The 24,894-nt window shown below is 35.0% G+C and overlaps 1 protein-coding gene and 1 pseudogene across 4 annotated transcripts in view; one reads left to right on the top strand and one right to left on the bottom strand.

Annotated features, from left to right (window-relative positions):
• The window catches only part of ARHGAP32 (Rho GTPase activating protein 32), a 319,193-nt gene that overhangs the window by 92,062 nt on the left and 202,237 nt on the right, over window positions 1-24,894 (top strand). For all 3 annotated transcript variants that reach the window (XM_033097361.1, XM_033097360.1, XM_033097358.1), the window contains exon 2: window positions 11,722-11,830. In XM_033097361.1, the coding sequence (XP_032953252.1) occupies window positions 11,726-11,830 (105 nt within the window). In that variant the 5' untranslated portion in view covers window positions 11,722-11,725. The remainder of the gene's footprint in view (window positions 1-11,721; window positions 11,831-24,894) is intronic.
• LOC117017307 (elongation factor 1-alpha 1-like) lies at window positions 19,726-21,259 on the bottom strand (annotated as a pseudogene). Its single transcript, XR_004422065.1, has one exon. The product of XR_004422065.1 is annotated as an elongation factor 1-alpha 1-like (transcript).

Here is a 24,894-nt window from a genome sequence, read left to right as displayed (position 1 = left end):
GCCATTTTTTCCCTTTTGTAGGTAACTTATACTTTCTGTCTGAATGCTTGTAAGATTTTTCTTTTTATTCTTAGTCATGTATATTTTACCATCAATTCTTCAGCTTAGAGCTCAGTGACTTTAAATCTACATATTCAAGTCTTTGCATTAAATTTATTTCTATTAATTTAATCATTAGCTCTTTTCTATCGTAGTTATATTCTCGTAGGTCCTGTTTATTGCCCTTAATCTATCCTTTCTTTCATGTTACATTTCTCTTTACTTTTTTATTTTGTGATTTGGTATTTCTTGCACTTGTTTTGTAGGCCGCTAATTCTATCCTCTTTAACCTTCCAAATTCAATTTGTACAGAATTAATTTTAAGGGTTCTTAATATATAGATATAACATATATACTGGCATATACTATTTATATCTAGTAGTCCCCCCTTATCACTTGGGGATATGTTCTAAGACCCCCAGTGGTTGCTTGAAACTGGTACTACCAAACTCTATATACAGGCAACCCCCGTATAACACGACACTTCTATAACACGGTTTCACTGTAACACGGTTTGAGAATTGGGGAAAACCCTCATACAAAATGGCATCCTAGAATACGGTTTCACTCTATAACACGGTTTGACAATTAGAGAAATCCCCGAACAACACGGAGCATAGTAAGAGCTTTTAAGAGCAAAAAATATCTCATTCGAAATTAGGGAAATCCCCGAACAACACAGAACATAATAAAAGCTTAGTAGTGATGACAAAGAAAACATTATTTAATACATATTAATATGTTATACTTTTGGTGAAAATTGCTTTAATAAAGATTCTTCTCTTAATTGTAAAAATATAATGGTATGTTTTAAAAATTTTTGGAATCTGACCCCCTCTTTTGTACTAGTTCTTTGTGTCGTATAACACGGATTAGCATAACATGGCATTTTTTAGGAACTAACAACCATGTTATGTGGGGGTCACCTGTATACTGTGTTTTTTCCTGAAAATACATACCCTTTCACTTAAAGCAAGCACTTTACCGCTTCTTTTTGACATCCAAATTGCCAGTATCCACTCTTGCCCTTTGGGGCCATTAATAAGTAAAATAAGGATTACTTGAACACAAGTACTGTGATACCAGGGCATTTGATCTGATAATGGAGAGGGCTACTAAGTGACGAATGGGCAGAGAGCACTTATAGCACGGAGACACTGGACAAAGGGATGATACACTGTCCCATGAGGGACAGAGCGGGATGGCTCAGGAGTTCATCATGCTACTCAGAATGACGTGCAACTTAAAACTTATGAATCATTTATTTCTGGAATTTTCCATTTAATATTTCAGACGGCAGTTGACTGTAGGGAGCTGAAACCTCAAAGTCTACGGTAATAATACATTTAGGTTATTGTCTTTCTTCTTCAGTTTTGCAGTTTTATTCACCCAGTGCACATGTTCTGTTTTTTCTAACTGAACAGAATTTATGTTTTTAACTGCTAAGCTAAATATCCATCCTTCTTTGCCTCCTTCTTTAGTAGTCCCTTGATGCACATAGCTTCTGCCTCTTAGGTACAAACACCCATGCTAGGATCCCAAGTCCTTCTAATTGGTTGTTAAATTTTTTTTACAGATAATTTTCCAGCTTTTATTAATTGCTTGTGGGCAACTATCTTTTTGTTGTGGAGAGAAATGGGAGTGTAGCCTCCTTGAACCTCATTTTTTTCTCCGTTGGTTTACCATTTAGTATGACCTCACTTGCTTTTTGTTGTGGGGAAGTTTATCAAGATTTCTGCCTGCTGATCCCACCCAGACCATTCTGTTAAGGATTTGTTTTTATTTAGCTTACTGACTTTTCAGACACTTGGAGAAGGAGAGATCTGTTCCTCAACATATATGCAGTTTTGAATCGGAAGTCCATTGGTAGTTTTGTCATGGCTTTTGAGAGGAAACTTCTGAAGAAAGCACTGAGGCAGAATCTTGGTGTCTGTTACCCAGTCCAGTGGGTCTTTAGAGATGTGAAAAGCTTGTTTCAGTGTCTTCTTTGAGCTGGAAAATGGGGTCTTTCAGGAGAAAAGGGTCTACCACATCTGGACTGACTGAGATGTGCTCATGTGTTTCAGTTTTCCCCGTCTTCAAAACAGGGTTAAAATGATAGTGTATCAAACAGTAACCAGTTATAAGATATAATGAAAGAAAAAGTGCCGTTTTTAAGATTAACAAAAAGGTAGAATACAGAAACAAACTTAATAAAGAACTTTAAGACCTGTATGAAAAAATGTGAAACATTATTGAAGGACATAAAAGAAGTCTGGAACAAATGAAATTCATAGCTGGGAATATTCAACGTCATAAAGATATCAATTTATTATAAATTTAATGTGATGGAAAGAATACTTTTTAAAAACCTAGGTAAATTGATTTTGAAATAACTTGATCTTGACTTAATAACTTGGCCAAGAGACTGTTTGGGGGATAAAAAGTATGGGTGGTGGATAGAGGACTAGTGCAACCCGATATTATACTTAGAAAGTCTCAATACGAGCAGTTAAAACTTTGTGATACTGTCACGAATAGAAGGCATAAAAATATACCCAAATACATAGAAAAATTTGGATATGATAAAGATGTCTTCTGCAAAACCAATGGAGACAATATGTACTATTCTGTAAATAGTGTTGGGGAAACTGGGTGCATATCTATAGAAAATAAAATCGGAGTTCTAACTCATACCAAGATAAATTGTAGATGATCAAAGATGTAAGTGTATTAAATGAAACCATAAAAATTTTAAAAGAAAACGATGGTAAATTAAAAAAATATTTTGTATCTGGTAGACATTTTGAACTATGACTTAAAATGCAAATCCATAAAAGAAATGGTTATGAAATTTAACTGCATAAAATACAAAATATCTGCATTATATATAAAAAAAAGCAAGGACAAATCACTTGGAAAAATACTTGGAACTCATATTACAGATAAAGTTCTAATCTGTTTAATGTACATATAAAGAACTAAAAATAGATAAGAAGACCAACAACCCAGTAGAAAAATGGGCTAATGTATCAAAAGAATTTTTTTCACTGTTGAGAATTTGTCTTTCAGAAGTACTTGTACATGTGTGGAAGTGACATATTTACAAACGTATTGTAGCATTGTTTATAATAGCAAAAGATTGGAAATAATTCAAATATTCATCAGTAGGGGACTGATTAAATAAATTATGGCATATCTGCACAGTGAAATATTACACAGTTTGCAAAACAGCAAAGCAGGTCTTTATATACTGACATGGAAAGCTTTCCAGGAAATATTAGAAAACTATACAAGAATATATAGACAAATACTTTTTATGTGGAAAAGTAGCGTGGTAATGACGGAATAAAGTCGTTCTCCCATTGCTTTACATAAAGAGTAGCATATTTACACATTGCTTTTTACTTTACTTTGGATATATTCTTTAATATATGAAAAATTACATATGCATATGAATATATGTGTATATACAGGCATACCTCATTTTATTACACTTCGCTGATACTGTTTTTAATAAATTGGAGGTAAGACCCTCCACCAGCAAGAAAATTACAACTCACTGAAGGCTGAGATGATAGTTAGCATTTTATAGCAGTAACATATTTTTTAATTAAGGTATATACTTTTTTTAAAGACATAGTGCTGTTGCACACTTAAACCACATTGTAGTGTAAACATAACTTTTATATGCTCTGGGAAACCAACACATTTGTGTGACTTGCTTTATTGTAACACTCGCTTTATTGTGGTGGTCTAGAACTGAACCTGCAATATCTCCAAGCTATGCCTGTATTCGTAAAGGAAGCCTGGAAGAATATATAAGGTAGGAAGTTTAATGGGTAGGAATTGGGCAGATTGGAGACAGGGAAGGGAGGAATATTTTTCAAAGTATACCGTTTTATATCTTTGATTTTTCTTTTTAAAATGACTGTAGATACATTTTTAAAAAAAATTTTATTGGGAAATATTGGGGGAAAGTGTATTTCTCCAGGGCCCATCAGCTCCAGTCGTTGTCCTTCAGTCTAGTTGTGGAGGGCGCAGCTCAGCTCCAAGTCCAGTCGCCATTTTCAATCTTAGCTGCACGGGGCACAGCCCACCATCCCATGCGGGAATCGAACCTGCAACCTTGTTGTGGAGAGCTCGTGCTCTAACCAGCTGAGCCATCTGGCCACCCCTCTGGCAGCTTGTTGCCTTCAATCTAGTTGTGAAGGGCGCAGCTCGCTGGCTCATGTGGGAATCGAACTGGCAACCCTGTTGCTCAGAACTTGTGCTCTAATCAATTGAGCCATCCGGCCGTCCCTGTATCTTTGATTTTTGATGAAATGATAATACTTATTAATAATTATAGTATATCTGGCATTGTCAATTGGAGGTGACCAAAACTCAGTTTCACTGGATTCAGCAAACTTCTATTCTGTTACCACCATCAATATAGCTGATCCCATTAGTGTAAGAAGTTCATTTCTTTATTTTCTGGGAATTCTGGGAATATTAGATTTATCTTAGTTACTAGTCTATAGAAACCAACTAGAACAGAGCTCTTACATTTTAAGGGGCTTTATAACCTAATTTATTAATATCCTCTGAAGGTAGGAAAATATATCACTACCTGTGATGACAGGTAATGATTTTTTATCAGTTACAGACTCATATAGACACCTCGTAGCTTCAGTTTTACGGCTTCAGCCATGTGTAAAATAAACAGAACACCAGACATACCACTTTAGATGATCTCAGAGCTGTTCTCTCCAGTGGAATTGAGACATATTGTTTCACAGACAGACATAAAACTGACTTAACCACATTCTCTCTCTGACAGAGAATAGATGCCTATCTCTGTCAAATACCGCCATAATGTCAGACCATAAAAAGACTTTCCAGCCATTCCCCATCCCATGGGAAATAACTTATTGGCCAAAAGTGTTGCAGACCCATAACCAAACTTGGCCAAGAACCAGAAATAAATGGAAACAAAAATTAGGGGAATAAAAGGAGAAAGGTAAAGTTCTATTGCTGGTTGGAATTTACTCCAGGGATCAAGAAAATATATACATGGGACAAAGCAATCCCATAGGTAGGTCTAGGGCATTGTATCACTTGGACTTCTCTATGGAACTTTAATACTGCCAAGTATAATTTTTCATAAGTTACAAACAAGAATCTCATACAAGTATAAAGTGAGTGTGTGTCAATATTTAAATAAGTTTTGAATGAGGGAAGCAGCAAGGTGGTAAGTCTGGTTCCCACAATTTGAGGAAAAGTGTTTTTTTCTTTTTTCCCTCCTGTTTTTCCTTTTCATTAAAAATATCCAGGTTCAAATTTGGAGATATGTTAACGAAAACTTGTAAATATAGCACTAGATTCTTCAGGTTTTATGGTTGGTAATCTTAACAGTGTGTCTTTTCTGTTAAAGATGAAACTGTAATCACTTTAAGGTAAAATCTGTTCATAATTTAAAGAGAACAACAGAGTCAATTAAATAAACAGATATTAAGTGTTTATGGAGTTAATTGTTATATGACAGTGTATATAAACATAATTTTTGTAGTATTTGCCAATAAATTTCCACTTTTATTCAGGTATAACTTGCATATCATAAAGACCACAGATCCTAAGTAGTGTAAAGCTTGAAGAATTTATATAAATGTGTATACCCATGTAATCACAACCCAATCATGCATGATATAGATTATTTCCAGCACCTGACGAGACCCTTGCCCCTCCTAGTCAGTACCTCTCCCAAAGGTAATCAGTATTTTAACCTCTGTCACAATAGATTAGTTGTGCCTGTCTTTGAACTTCATGTAAATAAGATTATACAGTATATAGTCCTTTCCCTCCTCCCCCAGTTTTACTGAGATATAATAGACACAAGTTTAAGATATGCAACCTGAATGGTTATATACGTGTGTATATTGGAAACATTATGTACTCCAATGTCTGGCTTCTGTTTCAGAACATTTATGAAATTCATCAACTTGCATGTGGCAACAGTAATTCTTTTTCACTTCTGTGTAGTAATGGAAAATTGTCCGAATTATTTATCTGTTGTATTTTTGATGGGCTTTTTTTGACTTAGTAATTGTATGATACTAATATATATAAATACATTTGATGTTTGCATTTGACCTTATATCCTGCCATCTTGCTAACTTATTCTAATTGTTTTTGAGTCTTTTAGATTATGTAGATAACATGTCATCTTCAAATGATGGGAATTGTATTTTTTCCTTTCTATTTTTTTGCCTTTTGTTTTTTTCTTACCTTTTGGAAAAAATGGACTTAACACCTCAAGTGCAGGGTTGAATCTGTCTATCTGTGTGTATATATATGTATATATATATATATTTAAAAATCATTACATTAATAGGTATTAAATTTTACCTAGTGAAATGGTATGTTTTTATTGCTTTATTTAATGATGTGGTCACTTACAGGGATTGATTTTAGAATGCTAAACTAATTTTCATTTTGGACTAAAACTCACTTGGTCACTCTACAATTTTTTTTTTAATCAGTGGGTTTGATTTGCTAATATTTTGTTCAGGAGTTCTGCAGCTATGTTCAGGATATTGACCTGTAATTTTACTGTAATGTCTTTATCAGTTTTTGTTATGAAGGCTGTCCTGGCCTCATGGAACAGATTGGGAGGTTTTCCTTTTATTTTTATACTCTGGAAAAATGTATGTAAGATTGTTATTACTTATTCCTTGAATGTTTGAAATAATTCACCAATGAATCCATTTGGGTGTGGAGTTTTCTTACAAATTCAATTTCTTTAGTAGCTGTAATAAGACTATTCATTTTTTGGTTTCTTGTTTCAGTTTTGGTAAGCTGTGGTCTTTAGGGAATTTGTTCATTTCAACTAAAATTACAAATATATTGGGAAAAAGTTGTTCTTGATGTTCTCAGAATCTTTTTAATGTCTGTAACCTTTGTAGTTGTATCTCCCTTTTCATTCTTTATATTGTGTATTCTATTTTTTCTCAATGAATCTTCCTACAGGTTGTGCTTTTGGCTTTGATTTTTCTCTGTTATATACCTGCTTTCTATTTCATTTTTAATTTTTTTATTTGTATTTATTTTTTGTATTTTTCAATTATAGTTGACATTCAGTATTATTTTATAGTAACATTTTTTCTTTCGAATTTTCTTGGATTAATTTGCTATTTTCCTAGCTTTTTGTGATGGGAGCTTAGAACATTTATTTTTCAACTTGTCATATTTCCAGTAATATGCATTTAGAAATATGAATTTTGCTCTGTTTTCATTATATCTTTCATATTTTAACCTGTTGTATTTTATTTGTGAAAATAATATGAAAATATTTTATATGAATAAACGATAATATGAAATATGATAATGAAATATGATAATATGAAATATGATAATAATATGAAAATATTTTATAAATTCCATTGTGATTTTGTGTATTTGGCTCATGAATTATTCAGGCATTGTTTCTTAATTTCCAAACATTTGGGAGAATTTCTAGTTATCTGTAATTGATTTTTAGTATAATGCTGTAGTTGTCACAAAACACTTCACAGTTGTGTATTTGTATTTGTTGAGATTTGCTTTGTTGTTTACTGTATGGTCTCTTGGTAAATGTCTTGTATACACTTGAAAAGAATGTATATTCTGTAGTTGTTGGGTTTGATGTTTTGTGTTAGTTTGGATTGGAATATTTGGTTCAAATCTCCTGATTTTTATGGTTTGGTTATTCTGTCAGTTACTGAGAAATGTTTGTTAAAATCTGCAATTGTAGTTGTGGGTTTTTCTCTTTTCCTTTTAGTTCTTTCAGATTTGCTTTATATATTTGGAAGTTGTGTTATTTGTTGTACATAGATTTTATTATATTACCCTGTTGATTTGACACTTTTATTATTGTGAAATGTCCGCCTTTGTCTACTTTAAATGAATTTTGAGTCCATTTACTTGTTTCTTGAGATATAATTCACATACATGAAATTTACTCCTTTATCTTTTTTTTTTTTTTTTTTTTTTTAAGGAGGGCACAGCTAACAGTGGCCCATGTGGCGATAGAACTGGGCCAATCAACACCAAAGTTGTTGCCAGCACCACACTGTAACCAATTGAGCTAAACGGCCACCCCAGAATTTACTCTTTTAAAGTATACAATTAAGTGGTTTCTAGTCCAGTCACAGAGTTATACAACTACCACCACTATTTAATTCTTGAATATTCCAGAAAGAACTCTCTTACTCATTAGTAGTAACTCTCCATGTTCCCATACTCCGAGTCCCTGGCAATCTCCAATATACTGTCTCTGTGGATTTGACTAACCTGTACGTCTGTATATTTGGAATCATACAATATGTGGCCTTTTGTGTGTGACTTCTTTCATTTAGCATAATGTTTTTATGATTCATCCATGTGGTAGCATGAATTAGTTCTTTATTCTTTTTTTTTAATGGCTAGATAATATTTTATTGTATGGATCTGGTACATTTTGTTCATTTTTTGGTTGATGGGCATTTTGCTTGTTTCCACATTTTGGCTGTTATGAATAATGCTAGTATGAGTCTCCATGTGCACATCATTGGCAGATAATGTGTTTTTATTTCTCTTGGTTAAATACCTAGGAGTAGAATTGCTGGATCATATGGTATGATTGTTTAACATTTTGGGAAACTGCCAAACTTTTCTACAGTGGCTGCAACATTTAAATTTGTACCAGCAATGAATGAGGGTTCCAGTTTCTCCACATGTTTGCCTACTAGCCCATTTATTTTAAAAATTTTAATAATATACTTGGATTGTAGATTACCATCTTGATTTTTTTATTTGCCTTGTTTATTCTTTCTGCTTTTATTCTTCCTTTCCTGCTTTCTTTCAGAGTAATCAAGTATGTTTTATTTTTCAAAAGTTTCTCCTCTATCAGCTTTTTAGTTATACACCTATTATTCTTTTAGTGGTTGCCATAGTGATTGTAATATATATCTTTGACTTTAAAATTGAACTTATTTCACTTCCCAACCAATTGAGGACTCTAGACTGTTTGCATGTAGTTTTCCTATTTGTGCTTTCTTATGTTTATTATAAACCTCAGAGGATGTTTGCATTAGTGTGTTTACATTAGTTTTTACATTAATATTTACATACGTTTTTCTACTTTTTGTCCTTGTTTTGTACTCTTTGTGTATTTCTATAATTCTTTCAGTTGGAAGAATGCTACTTTTCTTTGCAGGTCTCCTAGTGGCATTTTTTTTCAACTTTTGTTTGAAAATAACTCATTTACCTGCTATTTTAATGGATGAGTTTTGTGAGGAGAGGATTCTAGGTTGGCGGTATTTTTTTTTCCTTTTATTATGCGGAAGATTCACTCCATTATCTTCTCATTTCTATTGAAATGTTCTCTCACTTTCTTACTATTTCTCTTTTGAAGTCAACTTGTTTTATTTTCTGGCTGTTTATAAGAATTTCTCTTAGCTTTTTAAAAATAGCAGTTTGAGTATAACATACATAGGGTTTTTGGTTTTTTAAATCTTACTTGAAGACTTCTTCAATCTGCAGTTCGATGACTTTCATTAGTTTTGAAAACTTCTCAACCATTATTTTTCAAATACTGCTTTTGTCCCTTTCTTTGATCATATTTCTTATCGCTGAGTTGCTAGTTTAGACATATTTGAGACCTTTTACCAAGTGTATTGTGTTTTATGTATTTCTGTTTTCTTTTTTCTCTACGTTCTTCAATATGGATATTGCCTACTGAACTATCTTCCAATTCACGGATCCTCTCTTTAGCCATGTCCATTGTTCTCTTAAACTTATCCACTAAGTTTTTAATTTCAGATATCTTACTTTTCATTTTTAGGATGGACATTAGATCATTTTCATAGATTCCAATTTTATGTTGACATTCTTTTCATATGAAGATATTGTTTTAACATATTCATCATAAATGTGTTTAGAAACTTAACAAAAAATTAAATAAATTCTTCTTACCAGCTTGCATATCTCTCTTCTATCCCTGCTTTGCCCTAGGGAAGAAATTGCTTGTGATTCAAATTCATCTTGGATATTAGAGTTTAGAAAGTTGTTGGTTGCCCCAAGACCTCAGTTTTCCAAATAGAAAAGTTATAATTTCATAGATTATCTGTCTTTTCTTCTTGTTAGGCTGGGAGTTATGCTTTTTACAGCTTTCTACGTCATAACCATAGCCATCTAAAATCCCCTTTCCAATAATTCTAAAATCTGAATCAATTGTGTGTTTCTTTCTGTTTTGACTACATTTTTTTCAACTTTTATTCATTTTTTAAAAAAGCATGCCTTATCATGTTTATTTGTACCAGATAAGGTGGATGAAAAATACACAAGGGGACTGTAGAATATTACTTTACTCTGAAGAGAGTTATTTTTTCTTTTGTCAGTTCAGATCATGTTAAAGCTTGGTTTTAGGCTTTGTTTGAGCTTGTCTATTGCTATTTACTCCTAAGGCATAGCTTTTCTGGAGTCTCAGTTGAAAGCCCAGGTACGGTCCTCCGGCACCCCTACCCCGTCTCCTCCATCTTGTCAGTGCTTGCTTGCCAACCTCCATGTCTTCAACATGGCCGGCTGTGAAATACATAGTTGGCTCTTTAGTTGCCCATCAGCTGTTTTTTGATAGGTTTCTTGACATCTTTTCCTATATACTTGTATGTTGAGGAATCAGTTAACAACTTAGGGGAATTTCCATGTAGATTTTTTGGGCTTTTTCTTTACAGGACTTTTCTGGGGTAGTGGCGACAGTTTTTTACCCTAAATCCCCTCCTGCTTTGCAACCCCAGTGTCCAACCTCTGCCTCCTTAGCCAGGTTAGACTACAATATTATGCTTGACCTCTATTTTCCATCAATGATTCAGAAAATCCTTTATACAAAAAGAATGATTAAATGTGGAATTCGCTTCATGGGTTTTCTTACCTCAAAGAATGTAGACCCAGAAATCCTACCTGTATTGATTGCTTTCCTGTGCCTTCTGACAAGTAATTTTTTTTAAAAAAATTATTGGGGTGACAATTGTTAGTAAAATTACATAGATTTCAGGTGTACAATTCTGTATTACATCATATATAAATCCCATTGTGTGTTCACCACCCAGAGTCGGTTCTCCTTCCATCACCATATATTTGATCCCGCTTACTCTCATCTACCACCCCCCACCCCCCCCACCCACCCTCTGGTAACCACTAAACTATCTGACAAGTAATTTTGTATGTTTGGTCTAAGTATTCATTGTTGTTCTCCTTGGAAGTGCTAGTTTAATACACCATGCTCCGTAAATTGGAAACAGAAGTATTTCTTCTTTCATCCTGGAATTTTACTAATGCTTACTTAGCATAGTACTATAAATATTGATGGCTTTTGGAAATCTCTTCAAAGTTTCAACTGTGCTGAACAGATAAAATCAGTCCTTATGTAATAGTTAACATAGACCATAAAGATTAACTAGTTATAAACCTTACTTTTGTCTCTGGAATAAATGCAGGTGTTTGGTACATCAGGAAAGATCTCAGAAAACTAGAAGAAATGGAGGAATAATACTAGCCATAAAACTTTTAACTAAACTTTAACTAAACTTTAAACTTTTAACTAAACTTTAAATCTCATATAATTTTCTATTCTTCGAATTGTGATCATTGGAAAGTTTTCTTAGAAATAGGAATTCTTATCACAGTTTTTCATGTTTTGATCTCTAGGAAGATGAAGTCCTCGGTACATTCTGAAGAGGATGATTTTGTTCCAGAACTACACAGAAATGTTCACCCTCGAGAACGGCCTGACTGGGAAGAAACACTTAGTGCAATGGTAAATCAGTTTTATGTGTGTGTATATATATATATATATGTATTTATACACATATATATGTGTATAAATGTGTATATATATATGTGTATATATATGTGTGTTGTGTGTGTGTGTGTGTGTGTGTATATATATATATATATATATATATTTTACTTACGTAAGTTAAAGGAACTGAGGAAGCATTACTTACAGAAAAAATTTTTTTTGTTGTTGCATTGTTCATTCATTGAGGAAATATATATTAATCTATTCCAGGCAGTATTTTAGATTTTGTGAGCAGCACCCTGAATAAAACACAAATCTGTGGAGCTTATATTTTAATGGGATAGGAGAGAAAGCAATTAATTACATAGCTAATATGTCAAGTGGTGGTATGTACTATTATAGAAAATTAATGCAGAGTAGTAGGTTTACAGAATGGTAGGGACAGAGTGTGAAAGGACAGTTGGTAGTTATAGAGGGTGGTCACAAAGGACCTCTGGGAGAAGGTGAGATTTGAGCGGACACCTGAAGGATATGAGGGAGTAAGTAGTGTTTATCTGTGAAAAGGTCATTTTGGGCAATGGAAGAACAAGTTAAAGATTATGCGTAGGATTAAAAAGTGTTGGAAAAACACAAAAGTAGGACAGGTTGCTTAAATAGAACTGGGAGAAAGAAGAAGAAGAGGTGAGAGAAGTGATTTGGATGGGTGGAGAGCAGATCGTATAGTTTCTTGTAGCCCATTATAAGAACTTTGATTTTTTTATGATGAGTGAGATGAGAAACCACTGGAGGATTTTTGGCTGAGAAGTGACATGATCTGGCTTAACATTTTAAAGGGAGTCTCTAGTTGCTTTCAGTAGGCTAAAGGGGCAGGAAATAAGGAGACGAGTTAGAAGATTACTGTAATAGTGTACAGTGATGGTAGCTTGAACCAGGATGGTAGATTTGGTGAAAAATGGTTAGATTCTAGGTACAGTTTTACAGATAAAGCCAACCATTTTTGCTGATAAATGGGACATAGAGAGTGAAATAAAGAGATCTCAAGGATGAGTTCAAGTTTTTTTCCTTGATCAACCCGAAGAATGGAGTTTACATTCACTGAGATGCTGAAAATGAGTTTTTGTTGAGGGTTAGGTGGAAAAATACTATGCAGTATAGTTTTCCACATAAGTTTGAAATACCCATTTAATCTAATATAATTTCTTTGTAATTCAGGTCTATTACTAAGAACAATAAAATCTTTTTTGTGGAGAATAACCCTTTATTTAATCGTAGTTGAAAGTTAGTGTTTCTTATCAAAATTGAATGCAAATTGTTCATCTGTTAATACTCATCTGTAATGAGATTTTATGTATTTCATTTTTGAAAATGCCTTTTCAGCCAGATATGTACTGCCAAATACTAACATCAGTTTGTGAGCATGTGATTTTAATTGGGCGTATTCATCACTTAGAAGGCATTTACAGAATTCGCTTAGATTTTTCTTTTAATATTTGCCTTTTAGTATAACAATATATGTTAGACTTCTAATTGAAGGTTAGGTAGAAGCTCCTCAGTTGCATAGTTAAATGAATTTTGCCATAGAGAAATTAGCTTGCATTTGTAATATGGTCTGAAAAACCCTTTTGGAACTGTAGTTTGAGCTTAGAAAATACATTGTCTGCAACTTTATGTGGCGATGGGGGTCTCTGATCTTGCTTTAATGTTTGATATTTGGGAAGTATGTATAGCAGCTCATGATTACTTGTGATTCTATATAATACCGTAGTGTAACTTTCTCATAGAAGCAATGGTTTGCCTTGTAATTTTAGAAATAACATCAAATCTGCAGCAGCAACTAATTAAAAAAGCCATTCAATAACAGGTTCAGTAACAGAGGTTGAAAGTATATCCAGTTAGCCTTTTCTGTTCCACACATTTTTTACCAAAATTTGTTATACTGTATCTTAGTAGATTCTACTTCAGGTTGTACTGAATGAATGTTTGCTGAGTTTATTTGAGAGTATTGTCACCTGTAGTTGTCCCACGTAGACTGTTCATAGAGGCTAATTCTTGAGCCACTTTCAAGTCAGCATTGGCTCCTCAACAACTGAGCAATGTTGGTTACATTTGTTGACTCATCAAGAGTCAAGGAAAACCACTTGGAATCATTTGCTTCTTTAAAAATTTACTATTGATTTTGCTCCCCATAAACCTCAACTCTTCAAGCAACTGTTCTCATTGAAAAGTCTAATAGGCTTGCACAGTTTGTTTTCTCAATGGATGCATTTCTTGGCTGCTATAGTCAAACATGGTTTAATTGACCCACCTTTGGTAAAGTAAATGGTAAATGGCTTTCCTTGTTTGGCTAACAAAGGAGTTACCTGGAAATTTACTTTGGATATAATCTTGTTTCTATTTTTGTGAAGAAATTCTGTTTGATGATATATACTGTTTTAGAATTTTTGAATTTTTCAGATTGTTGCTTTTCTGTGAGTTGAGAATATTTTGATGAGTGCAAAGTTTGGTAACATTGATGTATATTCTATTCTTTTAGCACAGTTGTAGTGTCACTACATAGTAAACAATGTTTTGCCATCCAATTTGATAACAGACCTCACACTTTTCTGTGCTTTAAAAGCATGACATTCAAAGTCCACTTATCTCTGCTTATTTTTACATGACCTGTACTAATCGGTAATTTAAAAGTGGTGGTATGGTGATACATGTGGAACTTGAAATGCTGTTGAGCTAATACTGCGATTTATGGTGTGCTGAGCAACAGTGTGAATTGATGAGAGTGAGTGCCACATAAAGTCTCTTTCGCAGTTACTCAGCTTTGTCATTGTAATATGAGAGCACTCCTGGATAATACATAAAGGAATGTGACTGTGTTCCAATAAAAGGTTATTTGTGGACACTGATATTTGAATTTCATGTAATTTTTACATGTAATTAAATAATCATTCTTTGATTTCCCCTCCATACATTTAAAAATGTAAAAATTAATTTTAGTTCATGGGCTGTACAAAACCAGGCAGTGGGCTGGGTTGCCGCTGGTTTCTTGACCCCTGCCTTATCATATAATTGTAACTCTAGATGTAAGACTTTCTTAAACCTTCCAGATAGAAAATCATTTTATTTTACTTCTCATAGTATGTTGTTCATATCTCTATTGTAATAATCTCATTGTAGTTACTTATGAATGTATTTATCTCCCTTACTATATTGTAAGCTCTCTGAGGAAACACAGGGATCATCTTCTATTCATTTTATTGAAGGATAAATTTAAAAAAGGATATAATCATGACTCTCATACAAATATAAAATGAACACACACCAAAGATATTTAACTCATTAATTAATAAAGGAATCAGTTAAGTGTTATAATGGGTTCAAAGGAGAATTTAAAGAGCCTTACTATTACAGATCAGTCATGCTATTGATGCAAATGGATGCAAAACTAGCAAAATTCTTTATTTCCACTAGATACAATTTGCATTTCTATGGATGAGAATTATTTCAACTGTGAGTTTTCTACAAGTTAACTTTTACTCTGCAGAGATGTAAAATAGCCTAGGAAAAGACAAGCAAGTCCCAGTTCAACAGGGACTTGAATCAAGTAATCCCTGGAGGTGCCAACATTCCATTGAAAGGATATTCAGTAATCTCTTTTGCCCATTTTAAAATCTTATACAATTTTTATAACCTCCATAAAAATCTACAGTGAATTTATTGAATGGGAAGAAAGGTGGTGTTAGTTGTTAAGTGCTATAATTCTCTTTAAAAAAATCACATTCCATACTTTGCTAGGTTGCAAAAAGTGTACAGTGAATAATGAAAAAGATATAAATGAGATTAGAAGTATTATTTTACTATACTTTCTCTAGAAAATCACATTGATTTTAATGAAGTGAGAGAAAAGAAAGTTTGGGACCTTTTTCTTTTCCAATAATAAAGTGAAATACCACACTGAGAATGAAGTTTATTATTAGGAGAAACCCTTATAAAATATTTCTTTTTTTAAAAAAAATTTTTCTTTTTGAATTACAATTGACATACAATATTATATTCGTTCCAAGTATACAACATAGTGATTAGACATTTATATAACTTGCAAAACAATCACTCCTAAAAATCTAGTACCTGTCTGACACTGTACATATTAATAATTAATAGTTATTACAATATTATTGACTACATCCCTCATGCTATACTTTATATCCCAACGACTATTTTGTAATTACCAATTTGTACTTCTTAATCCCTTCCCTCTTTTCACTCATCACACCAACCCCTCTCCCATCTGGCAACCATCCAAATGTTCTCTGTATCTATTACTTTATTTTTGTTTTGTTTGTTTATTTTGTTTTTTAGATTCCACATATAGGTGAAATCATATGGTATTTGTCTTTCTCTGTCTGACTTATTTCACTCAGCATAATATCCTCTAGGTCCATCCATGTTGTTGCAGATGGCAAGATTTCATTCTTTTTTATGGCTGAGTAATATTCTATTATATATTTATATGTATATATAGATGTATATGTATATATATTCAATATATACTAATAACAAAAGATGAATACCAGTCATGTTTGACTTCAGCAATTACAAGAGGTGCTCAAAGTGGTTACCATCAGCGTACTTTTAATACAGTTTTTTTCTTTCTTAAAATGTGTATACATTTTTTTGGCACCCTCTGTATATAACATTTATCCCTGCATCTGTTAATGGACACGTAAGTTGCTTCCATATCTTGGCTATTATAAATAATGCTGCAATGAATATATGGATGCATATGTCTTTTCGAATTCATGTGTTACATTTCGTGTTTTACCCAGAAGTGGAATTACTGGGTCCTCCTTTATCTCTTGTTATAACCTTTGTTTTAAAGCCTATTTTGTCAGCTATATATAAGTATTGCTACTCCAGATTTTTGTTTCATTTCCATGAAATAACTTTTTTCCATCCCTATACTTTCAGTCTGTGTGTGTCTTTCAATGTGACGTGAGCCTCTTGTAGGCAGCATATGTAAGGGTCTTGTTTTTTTATCCATTCAGCTACCCTGTGTCTTTTGATTAGAGCATTTAATTCATTTACATTTAAAGTAATTGTTGAGAGATACGTAGATGTTACTATTTTATTATTAAATAAATACTTTTTTCCCTGCTACTTCTAAATTGCTGATTTGATCCTCTGCTTCATGTAATTTGCTGTTAATTCTTTCTAGTGTATTCTTTATTTCAGTTATTTTATTTTTCATTTCTGACTGGTTCTTTTTTATGTTTTCTATCTCCATTTTTATGTTCCTATCTCTTTGTTGAAGTGCTCCCTGAGATCATTCAGCATCCTTACCACCAGTGTTTTGAATCCTGTGTCTGGTAGGTTGCTTGTCTCCATTTTATTTGGTTCTTTTTCCTGGAACTTTGTTCTGTTCTTTTATTTGGGACATGCTTATTTGTGTTCCCATTTTGGCTGCCTTCCTGGATTTGTTTCTCTTTATGAGGTGGAGCTGCTCTGTCTCTTGGTTGTGATAGAGTGGCCTTATATAGTAGGTTTCCTGTGGGCCCAGTGCCATAGTCTCCCTGGTCACTTGAGCTGGGTACTCCAGTTATGTCCCTTTTGTGGGGTATGTGTGCCCTCTTGTTGTAGTTGAGCCTTGGTTGCTGTTTGCATGTCATTGGGAGGGATTGACCCTCAGGCTGTTTGGTTGTGAGGACTGGCAGTGACTACAGTGAAGGAGCTGTTGTGCTGGGGGTGACCCTATGGAGCAGGATTTGTTTTAGCAGGGCTCTGGTGCCTTCCAAGTCCACCCTTTGAATGTGTCGTTTTGGAGGTGGTTGGGTGGTGCTCTAGTGTGGTCTGGAGCTGGCCACCAGGTGTGTTGTTTCTGTAGTCTCTTGCGAGGGCCTCTGATGCAAGCCAAGTTCACCTGCTGCCTGTGACCTGCCTAGGACCAGTGGGTGTGAGCTGCAAAGTGATCTGCAGATAGTTGCCACTTGTGCTGGGCTTGGAGGTGCCTGTAATAGGCTAAGCTGTGAACTGAGGCTGGCTGCCACTAGTGCTGGGCTTGAGGCTGCTTAGCAAGAGGATGGGGCACATCGAGGCCATAGGTTGCTTGTTTGGGGTCTGTGAACCTTTGTGAGATTTTGGGAAAATCCTCAGTATGAGTCAAGACAGGTCATTTGTGTGGAAAAGCCACTAATAGTGGCTTGGTTGGGTCCACAAGCTGAGTGGGGCATGGTTTCATGGAATCATTAGGGAAAGGTGTTAGCTAGGTTGATGGAGACTCAGATATGGTGTCTGTCTTTGAGTGCAGGCTGGGTGGGAGGAAGGCTCAATAAAGGACCAGTGGCTTCTTCCAGCACTTCTATCTGGGAGAAACCTACCCTTCCAGCCCCCTCCCTTAAACCAGACAATTCACTTCTTTCCAATATGTCCCTAGAGCTTTTTGAGCCGCTTGCTGAGCCCTGGAGCTCAGAGCGAATGAGTCCGTCAGCATGTAAGTCTGTGCCTGGGCCCTTTAAGAGGAATGCCTGGGACTCCAGCAGCTCTTAATCTCACTTAGCCACAATCTCCTTTTCACAGCCAAAAGTTATTACAACTGCTCTTCCTCACACTGGAACCTTGGGCTGATGTGAGGCTGGATGCCTCACTACTCTGGGGGTACCTCCATAGCCAAGACATCCCTCCCGATTTTTAACCACCGCAAATGGGTGTGGGACCAGCCCAATCTGCTTCTTCACCTCTCCTATAAGTCTTGATGTGGCTTCTTCTGTATATCCTTGTAGGACTTCTGTTCATCTAGACTGCAGGCATTTCTCAATGATTGTTGTTGTGTAGTTTATTTGTAATTTCGATGTGGTCATAGGAGGAGGCGAGCACAGTATTTACCTATTTCACCATCCTAACTTAAGACCTTATAAAATATTTCTTGTGAACAATTCCATTTAGTTAATTTTTGAGTTGCTTTAGAAATAAAAGGGCTTAAACATTCAGCTTTTAATGATTTGTCTGACATAGCCAGAATATTAGGTTTTAAAAATTGCATCTTTCAAAGAAAGCCAGAAGTTTCTGAATTGTTAAGAATTTAAAAGAATTTATTGTCATTTTTGATTATGATATAATTGATAGATAACATTATTTATTTCAGGTGTACAAACATAATGTGTGATGTGTGTGTATATTGTGAAATGATCACCATAATAGTCTAGTTAATATCCATAACCACACATAGGTATAGATAGATCTTTTTTTTCCAGTATCATTTATTTTTCCTAGAATCTGTATACAATTAACTGTAGCAAGACAGTGTTCAGTATTACTTAACCCTCATTTACTTTAGGCTCTTTGAACTACCTCAGTATTTATTTGTAAATGTGAGAATTCACATTCAGGTAACTGAAAAACTAAAATTTGACATACCAACAAATTTATTCAATATTGATGTTAGCTATACAAAATTTTATATGCAACATGTGGACTTTATTACAGAATTTGGCCTTTGTAAACTAGCTTACACATCAACAGTTACTCTTTGCTTATCTGTCCTAACCTATTAATAAGTTGCACCAACAGACCCCCTCCCATAGCTTTTTACTATGTAAACAGATGATTCCTCCCTTTAAAACAAGGTGAAAAAACCCAAAGTTCCCACCCAGAAAATGTTAACCCCAAATTATCAAATTCTAGTTTCAGCAGATGTAACACCAGAAATAGGTTATGGGCAACTCTAAGTCTTACCTAAGTAGTACTATGGGAAGTTACAGTGTTGACCAAAAGAACACACAGGTTTCTCATTAAACTTTGGGTCTCAAATTTCTGTGACAGATTTTTGGTCAAGTTGTTTCCATTAAAAAGTACTGATTTTAAAAACTAATAACAAAACCTGCCACACACACAAAAAAAAGGTCCACAAAACATTGTCCTTTTCCTTCTGAAGGTTTTACGATGCATTGTAATCATTAACCAGTCTTTTACTATTACACTTAAATGGCCAATTGAGACAAACAGTTCTGAGGCCGTTCTTCCGCCACTGATTAAGACTGGGGTGGCAAGTATTGGGGATAATATTCATTTAGCCTTCTGAGCTATCTGGGCAGACTTGGTGACCTTGTCAGTTCCAGCTGCTTTCTTGTCCACTGCTTTGATGACACCCACAGCAGCTGTCTGTCTCATGTCACGAACAGCAAAATGACCAAGAGGAGGGTAGTCAGAGAAGCTCTCAACACACGTGGGCTTGCCAGAAACCATGTCAATGATGGCAGCATCACCAGATTTCAAAAACTTGGGGCCATCTTCCAGCTTTTTCCCTGAACGACGATCAATCTTCTCCTTCAGCTCAGCAAATTTGCAAGCAATGTGAGCTGTGTGACAGTCAAGCACAGGTGCATATCCGGCACCGATTTGGCCTGGATGGTTCAGGATAATCACCTGAGCAGTGAAGCCAGCTGCCTCCATTGGTGGGTCATTTTTGCTGTCACCAGCCACATTGCCACGACGAACATCTTTGACAGACACATTCTTGACATTGAAGCCCACATTGTCCCGAGGAAGAGCTTCACTCAAAGCTTCATGGTGCATTTCAACAGACTTTACTTCAGTTGTAACATTGACTGGAGCAAAGGTGACCACCATGCCGAGTTTGAGAACACCAGTCTCCACTCAGCCCACAGGGACAGTACCACTACCACCAATTTTGTAGACATCCTGGAGGGGCAGATGCAAAGGCTTGTCAGTTGGACGAAGTTGGTGGCAGGATGCAATCCAGAGCTTCAAGCAGTGTGGTTCCACTGGCACTGCCATCTTTACGGGTGACTTTCCATCCCTTGAACCAAGGCATGTTAGCACTTGGCTCCAGCATGTTGTCACCATTACAACCAGAAATTGGCACAAATGCGACTGTGTCAGGGTTGTAGCCAATTTTCTTAATGTAGGTGCTGACTTCCTTAATGATTCCCTCGTATCTCTCTTCTGGCTGTAAGGCGGCTCAGTGGAATCCATTTTGTTAACGCCAACAATTAGTTGTTTCACATCCAGTGTCTAAGCCGGAAGGGCATGCTCACGGGTCTGCCCATTCTTGGAGATACCTGCTTCGAATTCACCAACACCAGCAGCAACAATTAGGACAGCACAGTCAGCCTGAGATGTGCCTGTAATCATGTTTTTGATAAAGTCTCTGTGTCCTGGGGCATCGATGATGGTCATGTAATACTTGCTGGTCTCGAATTTCCACAGGGAGATATCAATGGTGATCCCATGCTCTCGTTCAGCTTTCAGTTTATCCAAGACCCAGACATACTTGAAGGAGCCCTTTGCTATCTCAGTAGCCTCCTTCTCAAGTTATTCGATGGTTCTTTTGTCGATCCCACCGCATTTGTAGATCAGATGACCAGTAGTGGTAAAGTTGCCGGAATCTACATGTCCAATGACAGTGATGTTGATGTGTGTCTTTTCCTTTCCCATTTTGGGTTAGATTCAGCGGTGGTTTTCACTACACCTGTCTTCTGGCGGCAAACCTGTTGCGAAAAAGCTATAGATAGATTTTTGTGTGTGTGTGATGAAAACTTTTAGGATTTAAGCTCTTAGCAACTTTCAAATATACAATACAATATTATGAACTATAGTGACAGTACTGTACCTTACATCGCCAGGACTTATTTTTGTAACTGGAAGTTTGTACATTTGACCTCTTTTGCTCATTTTACCTACGCCCAACTCCCTTCCTTTGACAGCCACCAATGTGTTCTCTGTATGTATAAGTTCAGTTTATTTTATTTTTAATTTTTTTATATTCCACATATAAATAAACATATGGTATTTGTCTTTCTCTGAATTATTTTACTTGGCATAATGCCGTGCAGTTCATTTATGTTGTCGCAAATGGCAAGATTTACTTCTTTAATGGCTGTGTGCATGTGTGTGTGCGCGTGCCCGCGTGTGTGCGTATGTGTATCACATTTTCTTTATCCCTCCTTCCATCGATGGACACTTACGTTGCTTCCATATCTTGGTTGTTCTAAATAGTGGTGTAATGAATGTGTAGATGCAGATATCTTTGTTAGTGTATTTATTTCCTTCAGAAAAATACCCACATGTGGAATTGCTGGATCATATGATAGTTCTATTTTAATTTCTTGAGGAACCTTCATACTGTTTTTCATAGTGGCTGCACTTTTCCATTGACCTATTTATATTCCTCAACAATGCACAAAGCTTTCCTTTTCTCCACTTTCTAGTGTGCATACTTGTTATATCTCATCTTTTTTTGTAATTGCCATTTTAACAGGTGTGAGGCAGTATCTTATCCGTGGTTTTGATTTGCGTTTTCCTGATGATTAGTGATGTTGAAAACTTTTTCAGACACTTGTTGGCCACCTATATGTCTTCTTTGGGATAATGTCTTTTCAGATCCCCTGTCCACATTTTAATCAGATTGTTGTTGTTGTTTTTGCCGTAGAGTTGTATGAGTTCCTTTTATATTTTGGATAATAACCTCATATCATTCATCTACTTTGCAAATATTTTCTCCCATTTAGTAGGTTGCCTTTTCATTTTGTTGATGGTTTTCTGTGCTGTGCAGAAGATTTTTTGTTTGATGTAGTCCAACTCACCTGTTTATTTTTTCTCATGTTGCCTTTGCTTTTGATGTTAAATCCCCAAAAATCATCAGGATAGATTTCAAGGACTTACGCCTATGTTTTCTTTTAGAAGTTTTACGGTTTTATGTCTTACGTTGAAGTCTTTAATCCATTTTGAGTTAATTTGGCATAAAATAGTGGTCCAGTTTTACTCATTTGCATGTGGCAGTCTAATTTTCCCAATACTATTTATTGAAGTGACTGTCTTTTCTACATTGTATATTCCTGGCTGATTTGCTATAAATTAATTGACCATATATATGGGGATTTTGGGGTAGGGGGACTCTATTCTTTTCCATTGATCTTTTTTTTTTTGTGCCAGTATGACACTGTTTTGATTACTACAGCTTTGTAATATAGTTTGAAATCAAGAAGCATGACACCTCCAGGTTTGTACTTCTCTCTCAAAGTTGCTTTTGTTATTTAGTGTTTTTTGGTGGTTACATGCAAATTTTAGGATTGTTCTGTTTCTATGAAAGTGTCATTGGAATTTTGGTAGGGATTGCATTGAATTTGTAGATTGTTTTGGGTTTGGGCATTTAAAAAAATACTGATATTCTGATCCATGGACATGGACTGTCTTTCCATTTGTTTGTGTCTTCTTCAATTTCTTTCATCAAAGACTTACAGTTTTCAGTGTCCAGGTTTTTCACCTTCTTGGTTAAATTTTTTCCTAGGTATTTTATTCCTGTTGACGTAATTGTAAATGGGATTGCTTTCCTAATTATTCTTTCTTAGAGTTCGTTGTTAGTGTAGAGAAGCACAACTGAGTTTTGTATAATGATTGTATATCCTGCAGTTTTGGATTCATTTATTAGTTCCAACAGTTTTGGTGGAGTCTTTAGGTTTTTCTGTATGTCATCTGCAAATAGTGCTAGTTTTATTTCTCCCTTTACAATTTGGATGCCTTTTATTTCTTTTTCTTTCCTAAGTGCTTTGGCGAGGACTTCCAGTACTATGTTGAATCGATGTTGTGAGAGTGGGCATCCTTGTCTTGTTCCTGATTTTAGAGGAAAAGCTTTCATGATTGAGTATGATGATAGCTGTGGGCTTGTCATATATGACCTTTATTATGTTGAAGTACCTTCCCTCTGTACCCACTTTAGTGAGAGTTTTTATCATAAATGTTTGTTGAATTTTGTCAAATGCTTTTTTTCTGTCTATTGAGATGATCATATGATTTTTATCTGTCATTTCGTCAGTGTGGTATATCACATTGATTGAATTGCAGATGTTGATTGAATTGTGGATGCTGAGCCATCCTTTTATCCCTGCAATAAATCCCACTGGATCATGGTGTATGTATGATCCCTTTAATGTACTGTTGAATTCAGTTTGCTAATATTTTATTGAGGATTTTTGCATCTATCTTCATCAGGGATATTGGCTTGTAATTTCTTGTGGCTTCCTTGTCTTGTTTTGTTATCAGGGTAATGTTGGCCTCGTAAAATGAGTTTGGAAGTGTTCCCTCTTCCATTTTCTGGAAGAGTTTGGGAAGGATTAGTATTAACTTGTCTTGAAATGTTTGGTAGAATTCATCACTGAAGCCATCTGGTCCTGGAGCTTTATTTGTTGGGAGGATTTTGATTACTGATTCAATCCCTTTATTAGTAATAGGTCTGTTCTAAATAGCTATTTTAAAATCAAAACAAAAACAAACCCTAAAACCTTTATGGTTCAAGATTTATTTATTATCCTTCAAACATTTGTTGCACAATAAGTATTTAAAGAAATCTAATAAACAGCTATGGAATTTTTAAAAATTAAGAGTAAAATATTTACTTGCAATGATTTAACAGTGAAATTATTTTTTAAGTAAATATTAGGTTCTTAAAAAAATAAAAAACCTGAAAAGAAAGTGAGAGAGGGAATCTTTCACCAGTTTTGAATATTTTAACTAAAACCACTTTAATCATCGTATTTCTTAGTGTTTCTCCATTCATTTTATTTTTAGTAGTGATCGTTTCAATATGATTAGACTATATCTTGTTAATTCTTGAATTTTTTTGTTGTTGTTAGGAACAGTCTCACTTGTTATGCTTTCTACCATTAAAGTTAATGTGTTCAAGGCCCAGGGCTAAAGTAGGTCACGTTATAGCAAACAAAATTGTTATTGATAAAATAAAATCAGTGTTCCTGTCTGAAAATGCTCACATATACTAACAACTAGGGTCATGAACATTAAAACAAGTTACAAATTTTGAACTTCCAATATATCAAAAAATTTTAAAAGGATGATAAATAGTTAATAGTTCGGTGTCAACACTGTGTGTTCATAAACATCTCTCCCCTCTTTTCTTCCCTCCCTTCCTTTTTCTCTACCTCTTCCTCTCTCATCAACAAACTCATGTGCTTCAGCGTGTGCTCTCTCTCTCTTGTTCTCTCTCTCCCCCACGCCCCCACTCCCCATGCGCTATCACAAGCTATCACTCCTGGAGGGTGGGCTCTTTACCTCTGCCT

The sequence above is a fragment of the Rhinolophus ferrumequinum genome, chromosome 25 (assembly GCF_004115265.2).
Source record: "Rhinolophus ferrumequinum isolate MPI-CBG mRhiFer1 chromosome 25, mRhiFer1_v1.p, whole genome shotgun sequence".
Lineage (NCBI taxonomy): Eukaryota > Metazoa > Chordata > Mammalia > Chiroptera > Rhinolophidae > Rhinolophus > Rhinolophus ferrumequinum.
The sequence above is the reverse complement of the archived record's forward strand: the minus strand, read 5'-3'. Positions and strand labels throughout refer to the sequence as shown.